At 44.1% G+C, this 22,739-nt stretch overlaps 1 protein-coding gene across 2 annotated transcripts in view; it reads right to left on the bottom strand.

Annotated features, from left to right (window-relative positions):
- Nucleotides 1–15,103: 15,103 nt before the first annotated feature.
- The window catches only part of HELZ (helicase with zinc finger), a 157,532-nt gene continuing 149,896 nt past the window's right edge, over nt 15,104–22,739 (bottom strand). For both annotated transcript variants that reach the window (XM_080826445.1, XM_080826446.1), the window contains exons 33-34: nt 22,385–22,637; nt 15,104–16,459 (exon numbers count right to left, since the gene is read on the bottom strand). In XM_080826445.1, the coding sequence (XP_080682571.1) occupies nt 16,125–16,459; nt 22,385–22,637 (588 nt within the window). In that variant the 3' untranslated portion in view covers nt 15,104–16,124. The remainder of the gene's footprint in view (nt 16,460–22,384; nt 22,638–22,739) is intronic.

Genomic DNA, 22,739 nt, shown 5'->3' with positions numbered 1-22,739 from the left:
TGGCCCGCAGGGCCACCCTGGCCTGCTGCCTGCTGTGATACAGTCTGCAAACTAAGAATGGTTTTTACAATTTTAAATGGTTTTTAAAAAATCAAAAGAAGAGGGGTGCCTGGGTGGCTCAGTGGGTTAAGCCTCTGCCTTCTGCTGAGGTCATGATCTCAGGGTCCTGGGATCGAGCCCCACATTGGGCTCTCTGCTCAGCAGGGAGCTTGCTTCCCCCTCTCTGCCTGCCTCTCTGCCTACTTGTGATCTCTCTCTGTCAAGTAAATAAAATCTTTTTTAAAAATCAAAAGAAGAATATTTTATGATATGTGGAAAGTACTTCCATTTCATTGGCCATATAATAAAGTTTTATTGGAACTGTCAAGGAAAAAAAATCGCTCAAGGACGCCTGGGAGGCTCTGTTGGTTGAGGGTCTACCTTGGTTTGGCTCAGGTCATGATCCCAGAATCCTAGATAGAGCCCCGCGTCGGGCTTCCTGCTCAGCGGGAAGCCTGCTTCTCCCTGTGCCCCTCTGTCTTTCTCTGTCCCTCTCTGTTTCTCATGAATAAACAAATGAAATCTTCTTTTAAAAAAGAAAAGAAAAATCAGTCAAGTGGTAAGGGCATATTTTAATCAGTAATAAACTCTTGCAATAGGGAAGAATCTGGTATAAACCGTGACAAGTCGTCTGGCTCACACTACCTGGAAACAGTTTGCTGAACCCTTTTCTGGAGTAACCGTACACTCGTCAGTCAGCTAATTCGCCCCTCGCTGTTCCCATCGGTGACGGGAGAGCCAAGAGACCCACTCGTTCTTAGAACAATTTAAAAGGAAGAAGCTTGGGGCGCCCGGGTGGCTCAGTGGGTTAAAGCCTCTGCCTTCAGCTCAGGTCATGATCCCAGGATCCTTCCATTTCAGTGTCCATATAATAAAGTTTTATTGGAACTGGCAAGGAAAAAGTCACTCAAGGATGCCGGGGAGGTTCTGTTGGTTGAGCGTCTGCCTTGGTTTGGCTCAGGTCATGATCCCAGGGTCCTGGGATCGAGCCCCGCATCAGGCTCTGTGCTCAGCAGGGAGCCTGCTTCCCCCTCTCTCTCTGCCTGCCTCTCTGCCTACTTGAGATCTCTCTCTCTCTCTCTCTGTCAAATAAATAAATAAAATCTTCTAAAAAATAAATAAGTAAAAGGAAGAAGCATGAGTCTGGGGGCATCTGGCGGGTCTCAGGTGGGGCTTGTCCAGATGCCTCCCTGTTGTCTCAGGGGTTTGGGCTGGGCTTGTGGGACTGGCCCAGGAGCCTGGGGCACAGAGAGCACAGCCCAGCCTTCTCTCCAGCCATGGGCGGTGCAAATGGCTGGCACGTGATTGGGAAAGCAAAAGGATCAAAGAGAGCAGGGTGGCAAAATGTCAGGAAGCCAAAGCCGGGACCTGCAGAGAAGGGGGGGGGGCAGGTGAATCCTGGAGGACACTGCACAGCCCTACGTGGCCCTACAGCCACCGGCAGGTCACTGTCCCAAAGAGGCAGAGACAGAACCCGAGAGCAAACATGCTGCAGGTAAGAGAACGGGAAAACACAAGTCTGGGCCAGCCAGGGAGTTGGGGCCACGGTTTAGGAGTAGGAAGGAAGACAGATGACCTCAATCCCACGAACTCCATTTTGGAAGTCAGTGTTATCATCGGTGTACATTTTAGATCCCTACAGGGGACCCCCTCTGAGCGGAATACCAACCGAACAGAATACGTTTGGTTTCCCAGGACTTGAACTCTTCCGAGAGTTTCCTAGGTGCGCCCGAAACTGCTTTGCACACAAAAGCATCCAAGGGGAGCTGCCAGAGAGCCACGCGTGACCGCATCTGCTCCAGCTTCTGCCGTGGGGGAAAAGATGCCACAATAAAGCAAAAACAGAGCCTGATGCTAAAAGAGAAAGAGATCCACCAAACCGAGGAAGGGAAACGGGCTTCTCCCCCCAGCCCACTGACCTACGCTTGCCAGGAAGGAGGTCCACAAGGGGGAGGAGGTCCATCTTCCTCCGCCTGGGTCCGGCTCGGGATGCAGGGCGTCCCCTGGACCTCTGGTCTGACTGCACCCCACACTCTGAGGACCCCCCCCCAGCTAAGCTATCACACAGGGCTTCCGCCCCCTCGCTTGGGTGTGTGTGCATGTCACGGCCCCCGGATCAAAGTCGCACACACCTTTACTCTCTCGGCTCTTTAGAATTCACTGGATTCCCTGAGGAGCCGGGACTAGCCATTCGGTTATCGAGAAATATTTGCGGGTGAGATTTCTTCTTTTAACTGTGGTAAAATACACAAAGCATGACATGTACCATCTTAACCGTTTTTTTTTTAAAGACTCATTTGCTCGAGAGAGAAAGAGCGGTGGGGAGGGGTAAAGGGAGACCCTGCACTGAGCGGGGAGCCCGACACGGGGCTCCATCTCACGACCCTGAGATCACGACCTGAGCTAAAACCAAGAGTCGGACGCTCAACCGACAGGCGCTCCCCCCACCATCTTAACCATCTCTAAGTGTGCAGGTCAGTAACGTTAAACACATTTACATTGTCATGCGACCCGTCTCCAGAATTCTCCATCATCCTGAACTGAAACTCTGCCCCCACTAACCAACTCCCCACTCCCCCTCCCCAAGCCCAGTAACCACCATTCTCCTTTCCGTCTCTATGAAGTTTGCTACTCCAGTGAAATCATACAGTATTTGTCCTTTTCTGTCTGGTTTATCTCACTTAGCATCCTCCAGGTTCATCCACGAGGGAGCCTGTATCAGAATCTCCTTCCTCTTCAAGGCTGAGTAGTATTCCATTGTATGGCTGATTCTACCACGTTTCGCTTATCCATTCATCCGCTAATGGACACTTGGGGGCTGCCACCTTCTGGCTCTTGTGAATAATGCTGCTGTGAACATGGGCGTTCAAGTGTGTCTTCATGACTCTGTTTGCAATTCTTCTGGATATCTACAGAGTGTGACATTTCCTAAATCAAAACTATTGCAGTGCTGTGAATTGTGTAACCCTGATGATTCACAGACCTGTACCCCTAAAGCAAATAATACATTATATGTTAATTTTTTTAAAAAAAGGAAAGGAATTTTAAAACTATTGCAAAATATCCATGATGAATATAGTACCGAGACTTTACATGAAGACAGGATCCAAATTATTGCTTTGCCCTACTGTCATGCTCGTGTGGCGTGGCATCACGGGGGAAAGTAGCCACAACCGTCCCTATGTACCCAGGAGAAAACTGATGCGAGGCTGCTGCTTTGCCAATGTCTAAGCAGGACCCTTTACCAGTCAGTCCTCACCTGACCTCTGTCCAGTAACCGGGGCAGGGGAGGGCCTCTCTTTGGCTAATTCATAGAAGGTCCTGACCAAGCAGTTTGACTCTTACTAATCCCTCCTTGAGACTAAAAGTTTCAAGGACCCGGGTCTACCTCTATTTTTCCTGACTGCCCCAATAAAGTTGGATTTTAACCACATCATACTGCAGCAATATTTCCCCTGCCAGCGTGGCTTGTCCCATTTGGATCAAATATTTTATTTACAAATTCATTTCTAATTTATACCCTGCCCACTTTCAGAAAAGATCTGAAGCAGAGGCAGGGACTAAGAAACCCACGACGTGGAACGTATCCATTACACTGATGGCTGCTGTTCAGGTAGGGATGCAGCTGCCTACAGCCCCCTCTTGCCCACATTTCGTGGTGTCACTCGTTTGCAGCCACTGGGGCCATATATCCATCCCCACACTAGGCATGGCTCCTGCAATAGCATTTGGTACTTCGAGCCTCTGCTCCTTCTAGAAATTCCCCGTATTTTCCTCTTTGCCCTCTTTTACTTTACAGCGTTCCAGCTCTCCCCACCCACCCCTTACACTTGGGGTTTCCAAGTCTCCCATCTTCAGCCTCCTCATCCCACGTGACAGTGGCTGAGAAATGTTACTCTTTCCCCGGCCCTGGGAGCCCATCCCGGCCTGTGCCTCCTTCTGTACCCCAGGCCCTCCAGAGCACCCCCGACACAGATGTCCAGACCCAACCTCTCACTTCTTACCCAAACCTCCCCTCCATTTTTTGATGCTTCCGTTGGATGGCGTCTTGCCTACCCATCCGCCCAAGCCTCGAACTGCTGTCGTTCCTCGGACAGACTCCCAGCTTGTTCACCAAGCCCGCTTCGCAGACCCTCCTCCTGAAACGACTCCCAAGCCCGCACCCTCGTCTTGCTCCCTGGCTACCGCCTGGGCCGCCTGAGGCCAGGCTCTGCCACCCTGGGTCCTCAGCGCTGGCCACCAAGGGAGACTTTTCCAGACACACCCAGCCATCCCCATCTCTCACATAAGCGATGTCCTTTGCTTAACCGACAGTATGCGCTTCCAGACCGTCTCCATTTCCTTCTGATGCTGTAACAAACCACACAAACTCAATGGCTAAAAATAACACATTTATTCTCTTACAGATCTGGGGGCAGAAGTCAGAAATGACTCTTACATGGCCCAAACCAAGGTGCTGGCAGGGCTGGCTCCTTCGGGCAGTCCAGGTGGGGACGTCCGGCTCCTAGAGGCCGCCCCCCTTCCCTGGTTTGTGCGTCATTCCGACCCCTGCTTCTGCCATCACATCTGCTTTCTCTGACTTTGGCCCCTGCTGCCTGCCTCTAATTAGGACCTTTGTGCCTGCCCTGGGCCTGTCCAGATAATCCAAGATAATCTCCCCATCTCAAGATCCTTAACTTAAATCATATTGGCCAAGTCCCTTTCTTTCACAAAAAGTCCCAGGTCCCAGGGGTTAGGAGGAGGGCAGGGGGTCTCCAGGCGTGAGGATTCGGATGTGGACATCTTTGGGGGACCACGATTCCGTCTGCGCCCCTGACATCACCGTCGCGTGCCGGCGGGAAGGAGGGATCGCGCCCGGTCCTGTCCTTCAGGAGCTGAAGGTTCACGGTGGAGGATAGAAAACTGAAGAGCCAGGGGGTTGGGGCCGGTCTCGGCAGCACAGAAGGCACAGGGCCTGCCCCTTTCCTGAACCTGCTAAAGGCCTGCTGATTCCGCAGGGCCCCGCTCAGACATCACAAGGTGGCATGTTCTCCAGCCCCTCATGCAAAATTCATGCTTCCCTCCTTCTTGTGCCCTTGACCCTGTGCTCACTCACGGTCCCACGACTTACCCCATTCCGAGCAATTTCCCGTGTCTGCGTGCCTTGGCGGGTTAGAAACTCTTTGAAGGGCAGGGCTCCACTTTCTTTGGAATGATCCCAGCAGCTAGAACCTTCCCCACAGCCGTCCTCCCTCCAAACCCTCCGCATAGTGCCCCGTAGACCGTGCTCGGTGGCCCCCTGGGCTGCGCTGGTGCCCCCCGGGGCCGCGCTGGTGAGCCAGACAAGAGTGGGGGGAGACCGTGGAGAAAGGCGGGCAGGGAGGACTCAGGGAGCCTCTCGAGGTGAGAGAGGGCTTGGCAGAGCTCTGGTCCCCTGGCCTCGGGTGTCCGCAGCCGGAGCAGCCGGTCCCCGCGCTCGGTTCAGGCCGAGGGGCTCCGGGCGGAGGGGGACGTCGGGGCCAGAGCACTGCAGCCAGCAGCCTGGGAGAACAGACCGGTTTCCAGAAGCGCTTGACTGAAAGGCTCAAAACTACTTTTAATAACGCTGGATCACACACATTTCCGCCCCCCCCCCCAGAATAGTTTTCTCTTCTGCCCTGTTAGCAGCGGCGGCCCAGGGGGATGATGTGGGCCCTCGGAGGCCTCCAGGGTCACCCGGAGGAGGAGGTCTGAGTCACCAGAGAAAGCCCGTCGGCTCACCCACCTTCCAGCGGTTCCTCGTTACTTTTGTCTCGGGTTATGTAACCGGCTTTCAGCCTGGTCAGGAAGCTTAAAGGATTGAACCCTCAAAACCTTCCCTTAGAAGTGCCTCCGCCGAGAGCACCCACTCCCGTTCGGCTTTGTAAAAACACGGACACGTCTGGATTCCAGACGGATGAAAGCGTGAGCAGCAGGTGGGTTTGGGGGAGCGGCACAAAGCCACCCGCTCCCTGACTTCGGCCCCTTCCCTCCTGGCTCCCTCGGGTCTTTTGCACATAAAGGGGACAAGACCCTGAAGACTAATTAGAACATTTCCAAGTTCCCTTGTGAGGTCTCCAAACCGCCAGGCGCTCGGCTCATAGCCAGAGGGCTCGTCACCAGATGCCTCAAGATTGCGACCAAAGGGCAGACACACCACCTTCTCCTCCCCTTTGCTTTGCCAGGGAGCCCAGAGCCCGCCAGCCACACCCACCTTCCAGAATCCTTTGTTGGCTCCTCTGAGCACCTCACCAGAGCCACATTCTTCCCGGGGATTGGCATCACAGTTTCCCGAAACAGTGGCTCAAATCAATTTGCAGGGCAGCAGTTTTAATGAGCTAAGAGTGGGATAATGCCATGGATTTTGCAAGCTGTAGCTTCTGTTCAATTTAATTACCTCCCTCTGTGGATTTACAATCAACCAGAGCTGGCTTCGGACAAAAGGGCATTTCATCACTTTCCCCAGCTCTGCATGGCAGGTACGCGCCGACAGACTGGGACAAGCTAAAGCAGGCAGCATCCATCAAAATCGACACGACCGTGGTGAAGTTGTCAAAGGAAGGGTTCCGACAGTCATACCTGCTAAGACACCAAATACTGGTGAATGCTGCTACTTTGTCACGGCTCCGGGAGCTGTGTGGGGCGGGTAGGGACGTCACCACGCAGGACAGCTCATTCCTCCGGCACCCCAGGCCATCACTCCGGCCCAGCTGTCACCTGGCCGCGCTGCATTGTCAGAGGACGTCAGTGCAGAGGGGAGAGTGTCTTGAATTCCTCTCGGATCGAAGCCTGGGAGCCAGCCAGTTCTGCGAGTGCTCGAGGGCCTGCTATGTAAAAGGCATGTAGGGCCTGAAGGTGGAGAGGTCACAGGACACTGCCTCTGTCACCCAGAAACTCACAACCCCCTGCCTGTGAAGCACACACTGGGATAGCAGAGGTGGAAGGCTCGATCGCATGCAGCGAGAAAAAGGGGCTAATTCCAACTGCTGGAGTTTGCAGTCTTGAGCAAGCAGAGCGCCCCAAAGGGGACCTGGAGTTGGAGGCAGGAGTGCCGAAGGCACTCTCCAAAGTAAAGAGGCAAGGAAGCCAGGGGCTCCTCCTGGGGGGTGGGGGTGGGGATGGCAAGTGGTCTGATTTGGTCTGCTGTATGCGGTGCCTAGAGGATGGGGTGGGGGTGGGGAGGTGCCTCCAAAGTCCACTTAAGAAATTCAGGATGTCACGGCAGACCATCAAGGGCTTGTCAGAAAAAGAGCACCACGAATGGGTCTGCTTCAGAAAAGTGAGTCTGGCGGCGGTGGGCAGGACGCACTGGGGCAGGATGGGGTTCTTCAAACCGCAAGAAAAGGACTTCCATCCACCAGGGGGTTGTTTCATTTGGAGGATGCTCTGTGGGTCAAGCAGCAAAGTCCATTTCAGACCGAGGGACCTACAGCCGCTTAGAACCACCCATGTGGGTGTTTGGACGCTGCAGTTCAACCAAGCCAAGTGCAAAGAGACAACCCTCCACCCAGCACGGACCCTCCACTAAGCCAACTTCCTTCCCGTCTCCGTGCTTGACCTGCTCTCCATACGCCATGTTCCCACCTTGCAGTGTTGATGAAACTGTATTTTCCCGCAAACTTTCACACTAATCTCATTCTCAGGACAATATCCGGAGAGCACCAGAACGACATAGGGATTAACACCTGGGGGTCTTATTTGCATTTTCCCACTGAAGACAGAGCCCGGCTTACCTCGAGAGCAGACAGCTGCTCGGGGAGTCCTCCAAATCCATTTGATTTGTACGTAAAGAAGTGTTTCTCTTTCCAAAATCCAGAGATGATTTATGTCATATCGTATCAGTGCAACTCAAAGAAAGCAAGATACCCAGCTTAAAAACTGATTTGCTGCAATGAGTAAGGATTATAAATTGTCCTTTGGAGAGGCTGAGGGTCCCATCCACTTACGTTTACAAACTCCAAGCACAGTGTAGTCAACTTAGATTTATGGTGCCACACTAATAGGATGTTAAAAATAAAACAGCGAGGGCCCACAACATTCTGTGACCTGCTAATGCTTCTCAACATCGCATCACGGCCGATGCAAAGAATTATTCCCCCAGCGAAAAAGAAGACCCTGACTCGGGGTGATTTTCTGCACAGCCAGCATTTTGGGGCTCGGGGGATAGTTGGATTAATGCTTGTCACACCACTCTTCATGTATTATTGTCACACCCATATCATATATTGACGCAAACTAGGTTTACAAGTTCTGTAGTTAACTCTGGGCTGCACAAACCCAGCATTAACAAGCGACCTTGGTGACTCTTCCCAGTTCCTCAGATCTGCGTTGAATGGCAACTTCTCTGAGACCGGTACGTTTTGTCATTGCAGGTCACACCTTAAGCCCTCATAAATATGTCAGGCCTTTGCTACCGCTGAGGTTCAAGAGATTTAAGTCAAGTCACAGATTTCCAGAAACTGGTTCGAATTTTACAAATGAACACTGAGCTGTTACTGCGGCTAGTTTCATGGCTAGTATCATAAATGAGGTCAAGGTGCTGTGCCTAACTTCTGGCAGACCTTGGATCCTAAAAGTAAAAGAAAGAAGGGAATTGTGGTTCGCACACAATAAACCAATCTCCAAATTATTAAAAAGGCATTTTATTATAAATACATTTTAGTTGTAGCAGTAAAATACATTTTGTGTTACCATGAATCTTTTAAGACAAAAGAACTTCACTGAGACAATGATCACAATGTAAGAAGTGTAGACCCCGCACCCCCCCCGCCCCCAAAATGGAAAAGTTGTTCGAAGGAACCAAAGAGGGTAAAGTAATTCTGAAACCTGGTTAAAAAAAAAAAAAAAAAGAAAATGACCCTCCCCCCCAAAAGGGAAGAAAATAAAGCCCCTGGAGAGTGCCTTTGGGGCTATTTTACGGTACAAAGCCATTTTCACTTTAAAGGATAAACTCTTTAAGTATTAGAACCTCTCAGATGAGGTATCATTCACTGTGAAGAAAAAAATAATCATTATAATTTTGCCAGAAATTAAGATTATTAGATGGCTGCACAAACAGGCCTGGGGAGAGCCTTAGACAGACCACCTCAGTTTTATAAAGCCTCCCTCTGGAAGACTTGTCAAAGTAAGACCCCGTATGGATTTGCTAAGTAACTGACTGTATGACATTAGCTAAACAAAGTTCAGATAAGAACTGTATTTTTTGAAGCATTAAACACACACACACAAACCTGTCACTAATAACAGGACCCATTCCAAAATGCAAAACCCATTACCTTGATAATTTAGAGGAGAGGTATTTTCATCACCATATTTACCTAGGATACAACTACTACATGTAACCAGTACCTTCATGGGTTCCAAAGAATCAGGTCAGATGACGGGCACAGAAAAAGCAGCTACAGTACAGTGTCCTATACACGGATTGACAGGAAGCAGGCACGGTCTGGATCTATGGAAATCCAAGACCCTTCCTCTGGATGGGAGGGGAGGACTGAGAAACGTTCTCAGGTGGAACCCACAGGTTGGGAATTCAACCTGGGAAGAGAGAGGTCTTTGTATACAAGGCATCGTGCAAAGCCAAATGTGAATCAACCAGAGCTCCCTGTGGGCTGGACACGGACAAAGGAAACTGTGCTGAACGTGGACACAATCCCCACGGAAGGGTAATCAAGCCTTTCAAGGAGGAAGTGCGGTGGTTGAAGAATTCCAAAGCTGTGCATTCTCTGATGCTTATCATGGGTACTTCTACACCTAAGTCATTCTAGAATCTATTGCTTTCGAAGTTTTTTTTTTTTTTTCTCCTTCTAGTATCTCAGTAAATTCAAAGCCAAACTAAAAGCCAGAGTCAGAGCCCAATACCCCTCAAGCTGCAGTCTGGGGGGAACATTACCAACAATGACAATAATATATAAATTTTTTAAATATCCAAAGACTTTCTCAGTTTCTTTCTCAAAAATACCTTGCTCATACATGCGCACCTATGGTTTATGAATAACTCATGCTTCATTGGTGTGGATCCCCCCAGACTGCTGTTGCAAACCTATGTAGAACTGTTTTAAGTAGGAAAGGAATCAGAGACGATTACCAATTTTCTGCCATCTACAACACTTCAGGCTCCCCTAATGCTTGCTGGCAGAGAATCCAGCGTCACTTTGTTAACCTGAGAAACGCATCATTTGAAAAGCAAATCCTTTGCCTTTGAAGCCCCATGGCCCACACCCCCCCCCCAAAAGCTGTAAAAACCACAAACACATTATTTGGGGATTACTTATTGTTTTTAATGCTCCACATCAGTGCCATCGTAGGACCGGGCCTCCTGTACCGTGACACTCTGATGGCTCCCTTTCACAATTCTCATCTCCATGTGTAGGGACCAAGACCAACGCTAAGCCCACCAAAGAGATGCACAGCTTCCAGAACAAAGCCCCGGCTGCAGGGTACACAAAACCAATCTCGGCCTAGAAACGAACGAGCTCCTGCACCCTAACGCGGGAGAGTAGCACAGACTGTATTGGTGGTGGGCAATGGTGGGGAGGGATGGCGGTGGCCAACCCAGAGGCTCTCGTCACTCCACAGAGATCTTCCTCCATGAATGTTCCACTCACGGCATCCTAACTGCTAAAAACTTCTCACATGGTAAGTTGTTTACACTGAGCAAAGACATGCACGGTTGGAAAGACCATCAGATTTTCTCTAGACCAGCAGTTCTCAGAGTGTGGGTCCTAGACCAGCAACATCAGCGTCACCTGAGAACTTGTTGCAAATGCAAATGATCAGGCTTCAGCCTGGGATCAGAAACTCCAGGGCAGGGCCCAGCCATCTGTGTTTCAACAAGATCCCAGGTAACTCCGATGCTAGCTGAAGTTTGAGAACCACTGCTCCTCCCTGCTCAAGCTTCTAAAATCCTAAAATAAGACAGATCTTTAAACAGATACTACTGGGTGGACTTCTGTGTTGAAGCTCTATCATCGGCTACCCCTTCCATCCCCTTCACTTCTCAAATATCAAAAAGGTATTAATGAAAAAATTTGCAAAAACCAAGTATTTTTTAAAGTAATATTGATTTCTCCTCCTAGACATAGTTCTAAGGCAGGCAGTCACATGCTAGTATGCAAAATGGAATACAGAAGAGGCCTCCTATATGAGGTGCAGAAATAGCTAAAAAGACCCCAAGAACATAATCAAAGTTCCATAATATTGTTTAATGAACTCATAAAATTATATAAAACTTACTATGCTTTATGCTTAATATTTGTATCAAAATAAAATCTCTCTGTTGAACAAATTGCAAATAAAGTCTGGTCTAATACTGATTGCTGAAACTATACGTGTATGAATGTCTCTGGGTTTCCTTCACGCTCCAGTTTTAGAAGCTTCAGACAACTGTATAACTGGGTTTGGGGTTTAACCGCAGCTCACATTACTAAGTCTAGATTCTTCTATCAGATCTCTCCCTTCAAAAAAATTTAGAAACTCCTGTGACTGTTTCCTTGAAGTTTATTCCAAAGTAGATATTTTCCATCATTTCAAAAATTTCAAATGTTACATTAAAAATGCCTTATTTTTAATGTTTGATATTCTAGTTTAAAGTAGTAACAATACATTTTCTGAATGTGTCTTATAAGAATGTTAAACGTTAGTAAGATTCACTCCTTTTAACAACGGTCTTGCGATTGCTAATTGAACAGATGTATGAAAGTAGTAAGTATGAATTTAGCAGCTTTACAGTAAAATCTCAGCAAATAAATATCCAACTTCAAGTAGAAGGGAAAGGCAAGACGCCTAATATATGAGAACTCTGAAGACGAGCATGCCACGTACTCTTTCATGACCGTATCTTTATAATAAGATGGACATCGCTACGCGATATTTTGAACAAGAAATCATAGAACATTATCCATTATTCCTAATTGCTGGGTAATTTGTGGATCAGATGGCAAAGAGGGGAAAGCAAAATCAGGTTAACACATTTAATTCCGAGATTTAGGAAGACACAGAGGGTGGTGGTAGAAATTAAGGGTTTTTGTATTGTTGCGGGGGGGAAATGGCTCGTAAGAAATGATGCCTGGCTAATCATAAGGGACAAATTACTACCTTTGTGGAACTAGAAGGAAAAAAAAAAACCCAACGGATGGTAGCCTAAATTACATTTTAAGGCAGCAACCTGTATGTCTCAATATATTTAAAGTTTTAATCCTGTATTTTTATACTTTTTCTGGGACTCCCTTTTCAGAGACAACTCTGATATGAAACAATGCTATCTAACCGGTGTCTCTTTTTAAATGACTATTTCAGTAAATCTAATTTTCTTAAGAACAATAGCTGATATCTAAAATTTAACTTGAAATTGTTTTTTCACACCCCTGGCTCTTAGGCAAGGGTGGCTCTCTCTAGCCAAGGTGGCTAGAGATACATTCTTCTATGTTTACAGTTTTGCTCTTAAGATGTATATACATGAAAAATATTAAACATGTCAGGTAACTACACTAGAGCAAGATAATACCATATATTAATTATCTCAAAGTGAGGAAATTCAGTCAGCTTTCTCAGCAATTTCAATGCCTCCATAAACGAGGAGACTATTTTCGCAAATAGGTCTTGGAGATTGCTATGTTTAATTAGGTAATGCTTATTCAGTGGGAATTCTGCTTATTTTACTTATTCTGCAATTCTTTGAACTGAAAAGACCAACTGATGTTTACACTGAACCTGAACTTATTCTAGAATCTCTCACGAAAAAAAAATCACACAAAGCAGTTTGTTATTTCATATACGCAAAATGACCTGCATAGAAAGCCTATCTGTCTGAGGGAAGGACAATTAAGGTCATGTTAGTTTAAATGGTCAATAATTAACTACTGATTAATCAAAAACAAAGCTCTGCTAAAACAATCTGGCCAAGTGTGTGCCAAATTGGCAGCCAACACCCCTTTTAAAAACACACCAGAAAATACCCACGTTACACTGAATGAGTTTCTTTCTCCGAACCTTAACAAAAATTCATTTTTAGATCAGGAGAAAAACCTTGAACATAGATACTTTTACAAGTGCTATCACCCAAAAGAATTTCTTTACGGTAAAAAAAAAAAAAAAAAAAAAAATCTCAAGTAGCACTGAAATTAAAAAGTGAGATGAAAAAAAAAATAGTTCTGGCAAGAAAAAGGAAAAACCCTCAGAGTGATACAAAGAACAAAGAAGTAGAAAGACATCGTGTGAACAATTAACTTCACTGAAAAGAACTCTGTTCTGGAAGAAAAGGAAGCTGGTAATACTTGGTATCACCCAAGAGTTAATATCAAGTTTTCTTTAAAAAAAAAAAAAAAAGTTCCATCTCAACTCTAAGGTTGAACCCAGCACATAAGTTGTTTCTAAGTCTGCTTTGTGGGTACTTGCTAATACCACCTAAGTAATCCCCAGACAGCATGAACGGCCCTCAGAAGTCACGCCTCATTTCAAGAGAAATTTAGTGATTCCTGCAGTAAGACTCGCTCAGAACCATTATTTATGGATGGAAAGACGGCATTAAGTGATGCCGAGGAAGGGCAGGTGTGCTAGAACACGCACTCGAGGCAGAAATCTACAAAGGTAGTAGATGAAAACGATATCCGAGTCCTTGACTGGCTGCAGGAACAGTAGGGAAATGAGGGACACTTGGACGCGGCAGAGCAGGGGATGGATGAGCAGCGATTATTTCTAGTTTTTTGGGAAATAACTGCTTAAACAAGGCGGTCACAACGACTCAGCAGCTTCCTCATCCAAAGCTTCCAGCGTCGGTGTATTTATGTAAAGTGGTGGGGTATGCCCTGGACCTCGCTAACTACAAATACAAATAATTTCAAACTGATGCTTTGAAAGGTTCAAGAACGGAAAACCGAAAATTGGGCAATCACTCCACAGCAAAGGATTATCTGAAAGCCCTGCCGTGCCAGTTCTGTCTTCCTATTCTCAAACGCTCCCGAACATTTCTGCTGGAGCGGGGGGGGGGGGGGGGGGGGGGGGGGGGAGAAAACCATCACGATTGAAAAAAGCGATTTCTCATAGACATCCTCACATCAGGGAGATCTAATCTTCGTTTGGGCTATGTCTTGAGTTTCGTCAGAGAATCGGAAATACATAGCTATGTGGCGAACATTTTCTTCTTTTCTTGTGACTAAAGTTATCTCGAGCAAAATCTGACCTAGTTCAATGCGGCGGTCTGACATCAGCCAGAGAAAACGTGGTGCTGGAACTCGCCGACTCTGTTTTCCAACTGTGATTTATACTAACCATTAACACGTCTGCAGTCGACACGTCTCCATCTGCTGCCTCACACGGAGACTCGTGGCCCCTGACGGAAAGCCACAGGCAAATGACGGGCACCCACTCTGAGCAGAAGGACAGATCGGAAGAACGGAGGTGCTCTTTGTTTGTCCTGCAGGCTCGCTAACCTTGAACTAAAGGCATTCTCTTCTCCTGAACTGTCTGAGGATGATGGGTGGGCGTTGTAGCTGGCGGCCAGCAACTAAACTCCAGACCCAGAAGAGATGTAAGGAGTTTTCTGTACTCCTGGTCCTTTTCAACCCCATTTTAAAAATGTACTGTGAATACCGGATGGCCTATTCAAAGCAGTCCTCCAAAAAACTATTTTGGAAAGGATCATCGGGATCCATTGGTTCATTAGCAATGTTTTCCAACCTTATCTTATTTTTTTAAAAAAAGTTATATTGTAGTTTCAAGATATCTCTGAAGTAGAAAAGTAGTACTACCAAATCAGGAAAACAATAAGGACATGCATTGTTTCAAATGTGTTACAAGACCACAAGTTTTAAGAGGGTAAATGTTTTCCTTTGGATTTTACCAAAGTTCATTCAAAACAATTTTTAGACTGTAGGATAATTAAGATAGCTATTTAAATTTTATATTTTTATACAAGTTCAGTGGGGTTATTTTATAAGAATCAAAAGACATGAAAAACAAGGGTAGTTTTTTGCCCCAGATTTTGATGAATTTTGATACATCTTGGACAAACATTATATTTCTTTTTAATGATGTCCTCAAACAAAACAGTTAGCAAAATATTGGAATTGCCATATATAATGTCACATTTTAATGTAAACATCAAATAAGGTACCAAAATTTTTACTGGAGGGAAAAAAAAAAAACAAACCTTAAAGCGGCACAATTCTTTATACCACTGGAGAGGGGGGGAAAGCCAGATTACAAACATTTACACATGCATAGTGAGAAAAAAAGGATTTTACTAAATTCACGCATTTTTAAAATAGTTATCAAGTCTACTAAGCACCAACAATCCTAAAAATTTTTCAGCTTCATGATTTGTTTAAAAAAAAACACACACACACTATCAAATTAACGTTAAAAACAAGCTTGAAGTATAGCTTGTCCGAAAAATAACTAAATATGCCAATGCTTTTTTCATGTTACAAAAAACAGTGGCATACAAAATACACCTGCAAAGAATGCCTTTAACTCTATCCTACAGTGGATGGAGATTACAACAGCACATCATACATAGTCTAAAACTATAAAAGTTTTAGAATGCAGCATCTTGTCACAAAAAAAAAAAAAAGCTGATAAAACTTAAAGTATTTAGAAGATGCTGCCCCTTTATTTTAAAAAATTTTAAATGAATTTAAGCAAAAATAACATACATTTGTACATCAACTGGCCATTTCTGGTACAGAAACCCAGCATATGGTAATATTATTGAATAAATGTAAATGCTACTTACAATTTTTTTTCTTTTTAAATACATTTTAGACAAAGTTTTTTTTCTTTTTTTTTTATAGTTGCACAATTAACCTCTTAGCTGCTAGCTTGATGCAAACATATGTAACAATACACAAATTTAAAAATATTTTTTATTCTACATAAAAGCTGTCAAAAGACTCACGTCAAAAATGCAAAATAATGGAATATACTTTTAAAAAATTAGTCGCAAGTCTAGCAGCAAAGCAAGTAAGTGAGAACATATTTAATATTAAAACAAAGGGAACTGTGCATCTATAGATGAAGTCCAACTATCTTAATTCTACTGATACAAACAGAAATTAAAACATTCTCCCTTGAGGGGAAAAAAAAAGTGATTATTTAAAATAGGAGTAAAAGCCATTGCTGCCTGACGAGCTCCCCAGGCTAAGTTCCTGGAACAGAGACAGAGGGTCGCTACTCTTCTTGGCCTGCTCAGGCTGGGGCCTGGGCTTGGGAGGGGCCCGCAAAGCACTGGCATAAGACATGGCGGGCTTGCTGCCCCCAGAGCTCTGCTGGCTACTGTTGTTGGCCGACTCCACGATCTGCTTGTTGGGCATGAGAGGGGGGAACTGGCCGAGATGCTGCAGCACATTATAGTTGAAGGAACTGGACACCTCGAGGTTCTCAGACTTCAGCTGATCCTCAGGGGGTTTGACGGTCTTGGGTGGAACTAAAAGCAGAGAACAGTAATGAGGATTTGAGGGCACGCCCAGCAACATCCATGCATCTCGTCGGCTCACGGTGTCACAACTGGTTCTCATCTCCAGGAACTCAGTGACAGTATAGCCATGAGGACGGACCACTTCTGCCACAGAATGTTGAAATCACAACACATCTAATCAAACGTCTCAATTTCATTAATAACACTTGCAAAAGAATTAACTACATAAATGGGAATAGCTAACATATAAAAACTAGAGGTCAAAGCCGAAGGTTTGCTTCAAAAATCTGTTTTACATGTGTACACTGTGATATTTATTATAGTAATTGTTCAACTTTGAAAATGAGAACATACATGTTCTTTCTTAAATAGAAAGATCTATATATGTGGACTTCTGATCAAACAGCTCTTATGATTAACTTAAGTAACAGTAACACTGGATTCCATTTCGTAAAGATTTTATTTATTTATTTATTTATTTATTTGTCAGAGAGAAAGAGAGAGAGAGCACACAAGCAGGCAGAGAGGCAGGCAGAGGCGGAGAGAGAAGCAGGCTCCCTGCTGTCAAGCAAGGAGCCCAATGCGGGACTCTGTCCCAGGACTCTGGGATCATGACCTGAGCTGAAGGCAGAGGCTTAACCGACTAAGCCACCCAGGCGTCCCTGGATTCCATTTCTGAGAATGCCCTCTTTTCTTATAATAGATAAGTAAACACAGAATATGGTGGAGGAAAAATGGCTATAAATTTTTCTTCACATTTCCTATATACAATCTGCCTGATTCTTAACATCCTTTAAGAGTCGACTCCACTCTTCCCTAATTTTACTGTCCACTAAACCAAGACCTGTTTTTAAACATTGCTTTTTTCAATATTTTAAATGTTTAACTAAAGTGGGGGGAGGAAAAATAATTTTCCCTCTACTCTTGTAGGTTCTTAGCTGAGATACCCCCTATATTAAGACAGATTAACAGGAGAAAAAGAAACAAAAGTTTAATAAACATGTATGCCTTCTGTATACTGAGGGAGATCCAGGAAACTTGAATAACTCCCTGAAATGGCCCAAGCCAGCAACTAAAATAATATCTCCAGCTAAAGGCAAAGGATGTTGGGGGTAGAGGGCAGTTATGCAAAGTTACCGGGAAAGGCCCAGTGAACAAGGGCAAAGTTGTTATGCAGGGTTACGTTAAAGGGTCAGCTGTTGTTTTCTCCAGGTATACTTTCCAGAAATTTAGAATCCTCCTCCTCTTCCTGGTACAGAAAGGGAGATACTCTTACAAATAGAGATTTCCCTTGTAAATGCACATCTCTTTTACAAAATGGCAACTCTCACCCGGTTGTCAGAGCTCCTGTGTCTATAGTTTCTTAAAAATAATCAGCCTAAAATAATTGTTATGCCAAAAAACCCTACTTGAGGGTGGCAAATGCTGCTCCCCTTCACTAACACTGTTTTGGATTATACATATTCGCTGAGGATAATTTGGAAACTACAGAAAAAGTCAAAGAGGAAAATAAGTCATTCACCTTCTCCTATACCAGAGATAAGCCTTAACCTGGTGTGCTTCTTCCTAAAGACATCATATAACACAGATATTTCATAAGTTATTTAGGTAACCTTTGGCTTTTAGAAATTTGGATTATATTCAACTTTTCACACCTTTAAATACTGTGATAATACTGTGATATTATAGACAAATATTTCTAAATATTCATGACTATTTCCTTACGATAAACCCCTAGAAGTATAATGCCTGAGTCCTAAGGTATATACATAATTACAGCTTTTGATAACTACAGCCAAACATCCCCCCAGACAGATACTGCCTACATACACTCTGCCAACAATGCTTGCCCATTTCCCTACCCCGTCACAACACTGGTGATTTTTTGTTTTTTGTTTTCAGTCTTAGCCTATTTTATAAATAAATATCTTGTTGTAGCTCTAATTTGCATGTCTTTGATTACAGATATTTATGGATTTTTTTCCCTATGTTTATTATCTATTTGTGCACTGGATGGTAAAGTGAAAATACTTCATTTTTTAGTCTTAGCATTTCATGCTAATTTCATAGTACTATCTTAAAACTTAAGAAATTAATGAATTTGTTTAGGGGCACCTATGTGGCTCAATTTGTTAAGCATCTGATTCTTGATTTTGGCTCAGGTCATGATTTCAGAGTCACGGGATAGAGCCCCACACTGGGCTCTGTGCTCAGCTCGAGTTTTGAGATTCTCTCCCTTTCCCTCTACCCTCCCCTTGCTCGCAAGGTTGTGTGTTCTCTCTCTCTAAAAACAAATAAATAAATAAATAAATAGAATGTTTTTTAAAAATTCATAACATTGTCCACAATTAGTTTAGGGACACCTGGGTGGCTCAGTTGGTTGGTTAAGAGTCTGCCTTTGGCCCAGGTCATGATCTTAGGGTTCTAGGATCAAGCCCCACATCAGGCTCCCTGTTCAGTAAGGAAGTCGGCTTCACCCTCTCCCTCCACCGCTCATGCTCTCTCTTACCCTACCCCCACCCCCAATAAATAACATCTTTTTAAAAATTAGTTTAAGGGGTGCCTGGGTGGCTCAGTGGGTTGAACCTCTGCCTTCGGCTCAGGTCATGGTCTCAGGGTCCTGGAATCGAGCCCTGCATCGGGCTCTCTGCTCAGCGGGGAGCCTGCTTCCTCCTCTCTCTCTGCCTGCCTTTCTGCCTACTTGTGCTCTCTTTGTCAAATAAATTGATAAAATCTTTTAAAAAAAATTAGTTTAAGGAGTGCCTGGGTGGCTTAGTTGTTAAGCGTCTGCTTTGGCTCAGATCATGATCACAGGGTCCTGGGATCAAGCCCCACATTGGATACTGCTCAGCGGGAAGCCTGCTTCTCCCTCTCCCATTCCCTCTGCTTGTGTTCTCTCTCTCGCTGTGTGTCTCTCTGTCAAATAAATAAATAAAATCTTTTTAAAAAATTAGCTTAAGCCACCTAACATATTTTTAGAACATTTCTCACTTGTCCATTGATGATGTCACTGATTTTGTAAAACAATTACTTTTAAGAGCATTAGTTTAACAAACATTTCATGATGAATCACTAAATTCTACTCCTAAACCAAGTATTACACTGTATGTTAACTAAAATTTAAATAAAAACTTGAAACATTAAAAAAAAAAAAAAGCCAAACATTTCACTATAACAGTGGCCTGTACTAGCTACTATAACATATTTTATTGGTTGTTCAAAAACTTACTGTTCTTATTCACTAAGATTTATTTAACCATGCTTTCATTTTTGTGACAATATAATTAGAGTATAAAATACTTTCAACGAAATAATCAATACTTACAAAATAAGCCCAGAGGCAGTTTCACCTAATGCCTACACACTTAATGAACCACGAATCTGAGATCTCTATTAATTTGACTTATCACATATTCTCCAAAGTAGAGAAACTATGCTTTAAACAGCATCACTAATCTGACACCCAATGATCTTTTTCAAAGTGCATATCTCGAGCTAATCTTACATTTTCACCCAAACATCACTAGAGAATGTCTGATGAAGTATGCAGCGTCCCTGGGGCGGGGGTGGGGGGGACACCACCAGGTGTAAAGGCTGAGCAGTGTGACCAGCCTGCCCACGACCCCAGCTCCTCAAGCACACAAAACCTATCTGCTTATCTTCTTCCTCGGCAGACATTCTCCAAGAGCGGGACGTGTGATCAGTGACAAAACAGGAAATCCAAAGTTCAGAAAAGTCAAAGACACAATTCTCTGCCCTCGGGCTTTCAAGTGTGGAGAAAATATGACCACATCAGACACAATGACCACTTTTAAATACCAAACCAATTCGATATGAACAGTTTTCTTTAACTGAAGAAGTCTCAAACTTCAGAAAAAAGTTGCCCGCATGGGGACTATTTTCCCTGATTCCCCACAGGCTAAGGCTGCATTCCTCTAAAAAGGAATAAATAAATAACTACTAATGGACAGGAAGTTGTGCTTCAGGAAACTCGTGGTCTTGAGTTCATTTTTTTTTTTTTAACACTTAACTGTTACTGTCAGCTAAAGAATACTAAAATTTGTCTGCTAGTTATGACAAAATAATAACTGTGTATTTGTGGAAAGGACCCCATAAAATGACATGTGCTTTGGACAGTTCTTTAGAAACTTTCTACCTTATAAGTTCAAGTCAGGTTTTTACTGGTTTGGACCAAAACTTACCTACAATTTAAGGTGGGAAAAAAAAAAAGAGAGAGAGAGAAAGGATGTTGTCTTTAAAATAAATTACAATAATTACTCACCCATCAAAAAGAATGAGATCTTGCTGTTTGCAATGACACGGACAGAACTAGTGTATTATCCTAATTGAAATAAGTCAGTCAGAAGAAGACACATACCATATGATTTCACTCATACGTGGGACTTAAGAAACAAAACAGATGAACACAGGGGAATGGAAGGAGAAATAAAATAAGAGAAGAACAGAGAGGGAAGCACACCACAAGAGGCTCTTAACTCTAGGAAATAAACAGGGTTGCTAGAGGGGTGGGGGATGGGGTAACTGGGTGATGGGTATTACAGAGGGCACGACATGTAATGAACACTGGGTGTTCTGTGCAAGTGTTGAATCATTGAACTCTACCCATGAAACTAATAATACAGTATATGTTGACTAAATTGAATTTAAATTAAAATTTTTTAAAATAAAAATAAATTTAAAAATAAAAACTAAATCATAATTTAAAAATAAATGATAATAAACAAAACAACTAAAAATTAACAAGTCCTTATCAATGATTTGTAATTGAGATGTTTCTAAAGAAATTCAGGTATGATAATATGAGCGTATGTATGTCACACCTTTAAAATGACAAAGGAACTTCAGCAAAAATACAGCTGCTTATATATTGTAGGTATTCATGAACGTTTAAAAATTAAAATGACGACAATGTCTCTTGCAGGAAACAAAACCAAAATCTTTCTAATGCTTTTGTCCTACTATGTCTATTGTTCTAAAAATATGCTTACATGGCACATACTCAAAAATGGGCCAGTTACAGAAACAACAGATTCACATTCTAAAGATGAACAAAATTAAATTCAAATACAAAGGTTGATGTCACCAGGGCATAAAATCATCCAACAGAGATCACAGACTTATTCGCAAAAATCAATGTCTACAGCCTACAAAGAGAAGGCTACAGGTTGGAGAACTCAAATAATACCATTTGTTTCCTCACATTTTATATTAAAAAAAAAAAAAGAGGGAAGATAAAAGTGCATTTACTTGCATTCAAGGCTAAAGACTTCAGACGTCATTGAACTATACAGTATAGGGCCATTCCAATGCCTTTCTATGCTTTTTTTTTTTTTCCCCTCTTTAGCCTTGGATTTCTCAGTCCATTAGAATACAAGGAACAAACACAAGATTTCTAGATCTCAAAATGTTGGACTTTATTAGTTTCTCTCCTGGCCAAACTCTACTGTGTAGCAAACTGTCAACGACTTTATTGACAATAAATCCTTGAAAACTGATGCTGACCCAACAAACTCCTCCCACCCCTAATCCTGGGGAGAGGCCGGGGCGGGGGTGGGGGCGGGATGGGGGGTTGATCAAAAGCCAGAAAACAAACTTCTCCCAAGCAAAGGTGACTCTATTTAGAAATACAGTTTAAATTCCACGACTTCTTTCATTCATCCACAGGTCAAAATGATCAAAGTGATGAGCTCCCAGAGATAGATCTACTCCCCTTCCAGAGCATAAACATGGACTCAACGTAGTGCTGAATTAAATTAACACTGTACGCCTGAGACACACCCACGAGCTATGAGCATCCGATATTATCCCAAGACAACAATGTCAACAGGGGCGAGGGGAGCGGAAGAAGGACTCCAGTATCCGGGAGCGGACAGTTACAACTGCGGTTTGAAGAACCCACCAACTCCATCTTACCGATCAACTCTCTGGGCTGAGCTGTCCTGCTGGATCCATTACACGGAATGTTCTGATAGGGGGTAGATGAGGTGGTGTTTACCCAGGACTCCGGGGATGAAAAGTTGAAAGAAGATTGGTTATTATGGTCCTGAAGCTCTTTACACTGAGCAAGACTGTCTTGAGGAGTGCTTACTTCTTCAGAACAAGGCTGGACTGAGCTAGATGAGATTCTTCTTTGGTACAAGGGCCGACCAGGTCCTCTGGGTTCATACTACACAAAGAAAAAGGGCATTTCGTAAAACAGTGAAACCCACACCCCCTCCCCCCTTCAGTACACAGCAATCACACTGTATTAAACAGCAATGCTCAAAAT

This window comes from Martes martes, assembly GCF_963455335.1.
Source record: "Martes martes genome assembly, chromosome: 16".
NCBI classification, from domain to species: Eukaryota; Metazoa; Chordata; class Mammalia; order Carnivora; family Mustelidae; genus Martes; species Martes martes.
This window is presented reverse-complemented; position numbering and strand designations above follow the sequence as displayed.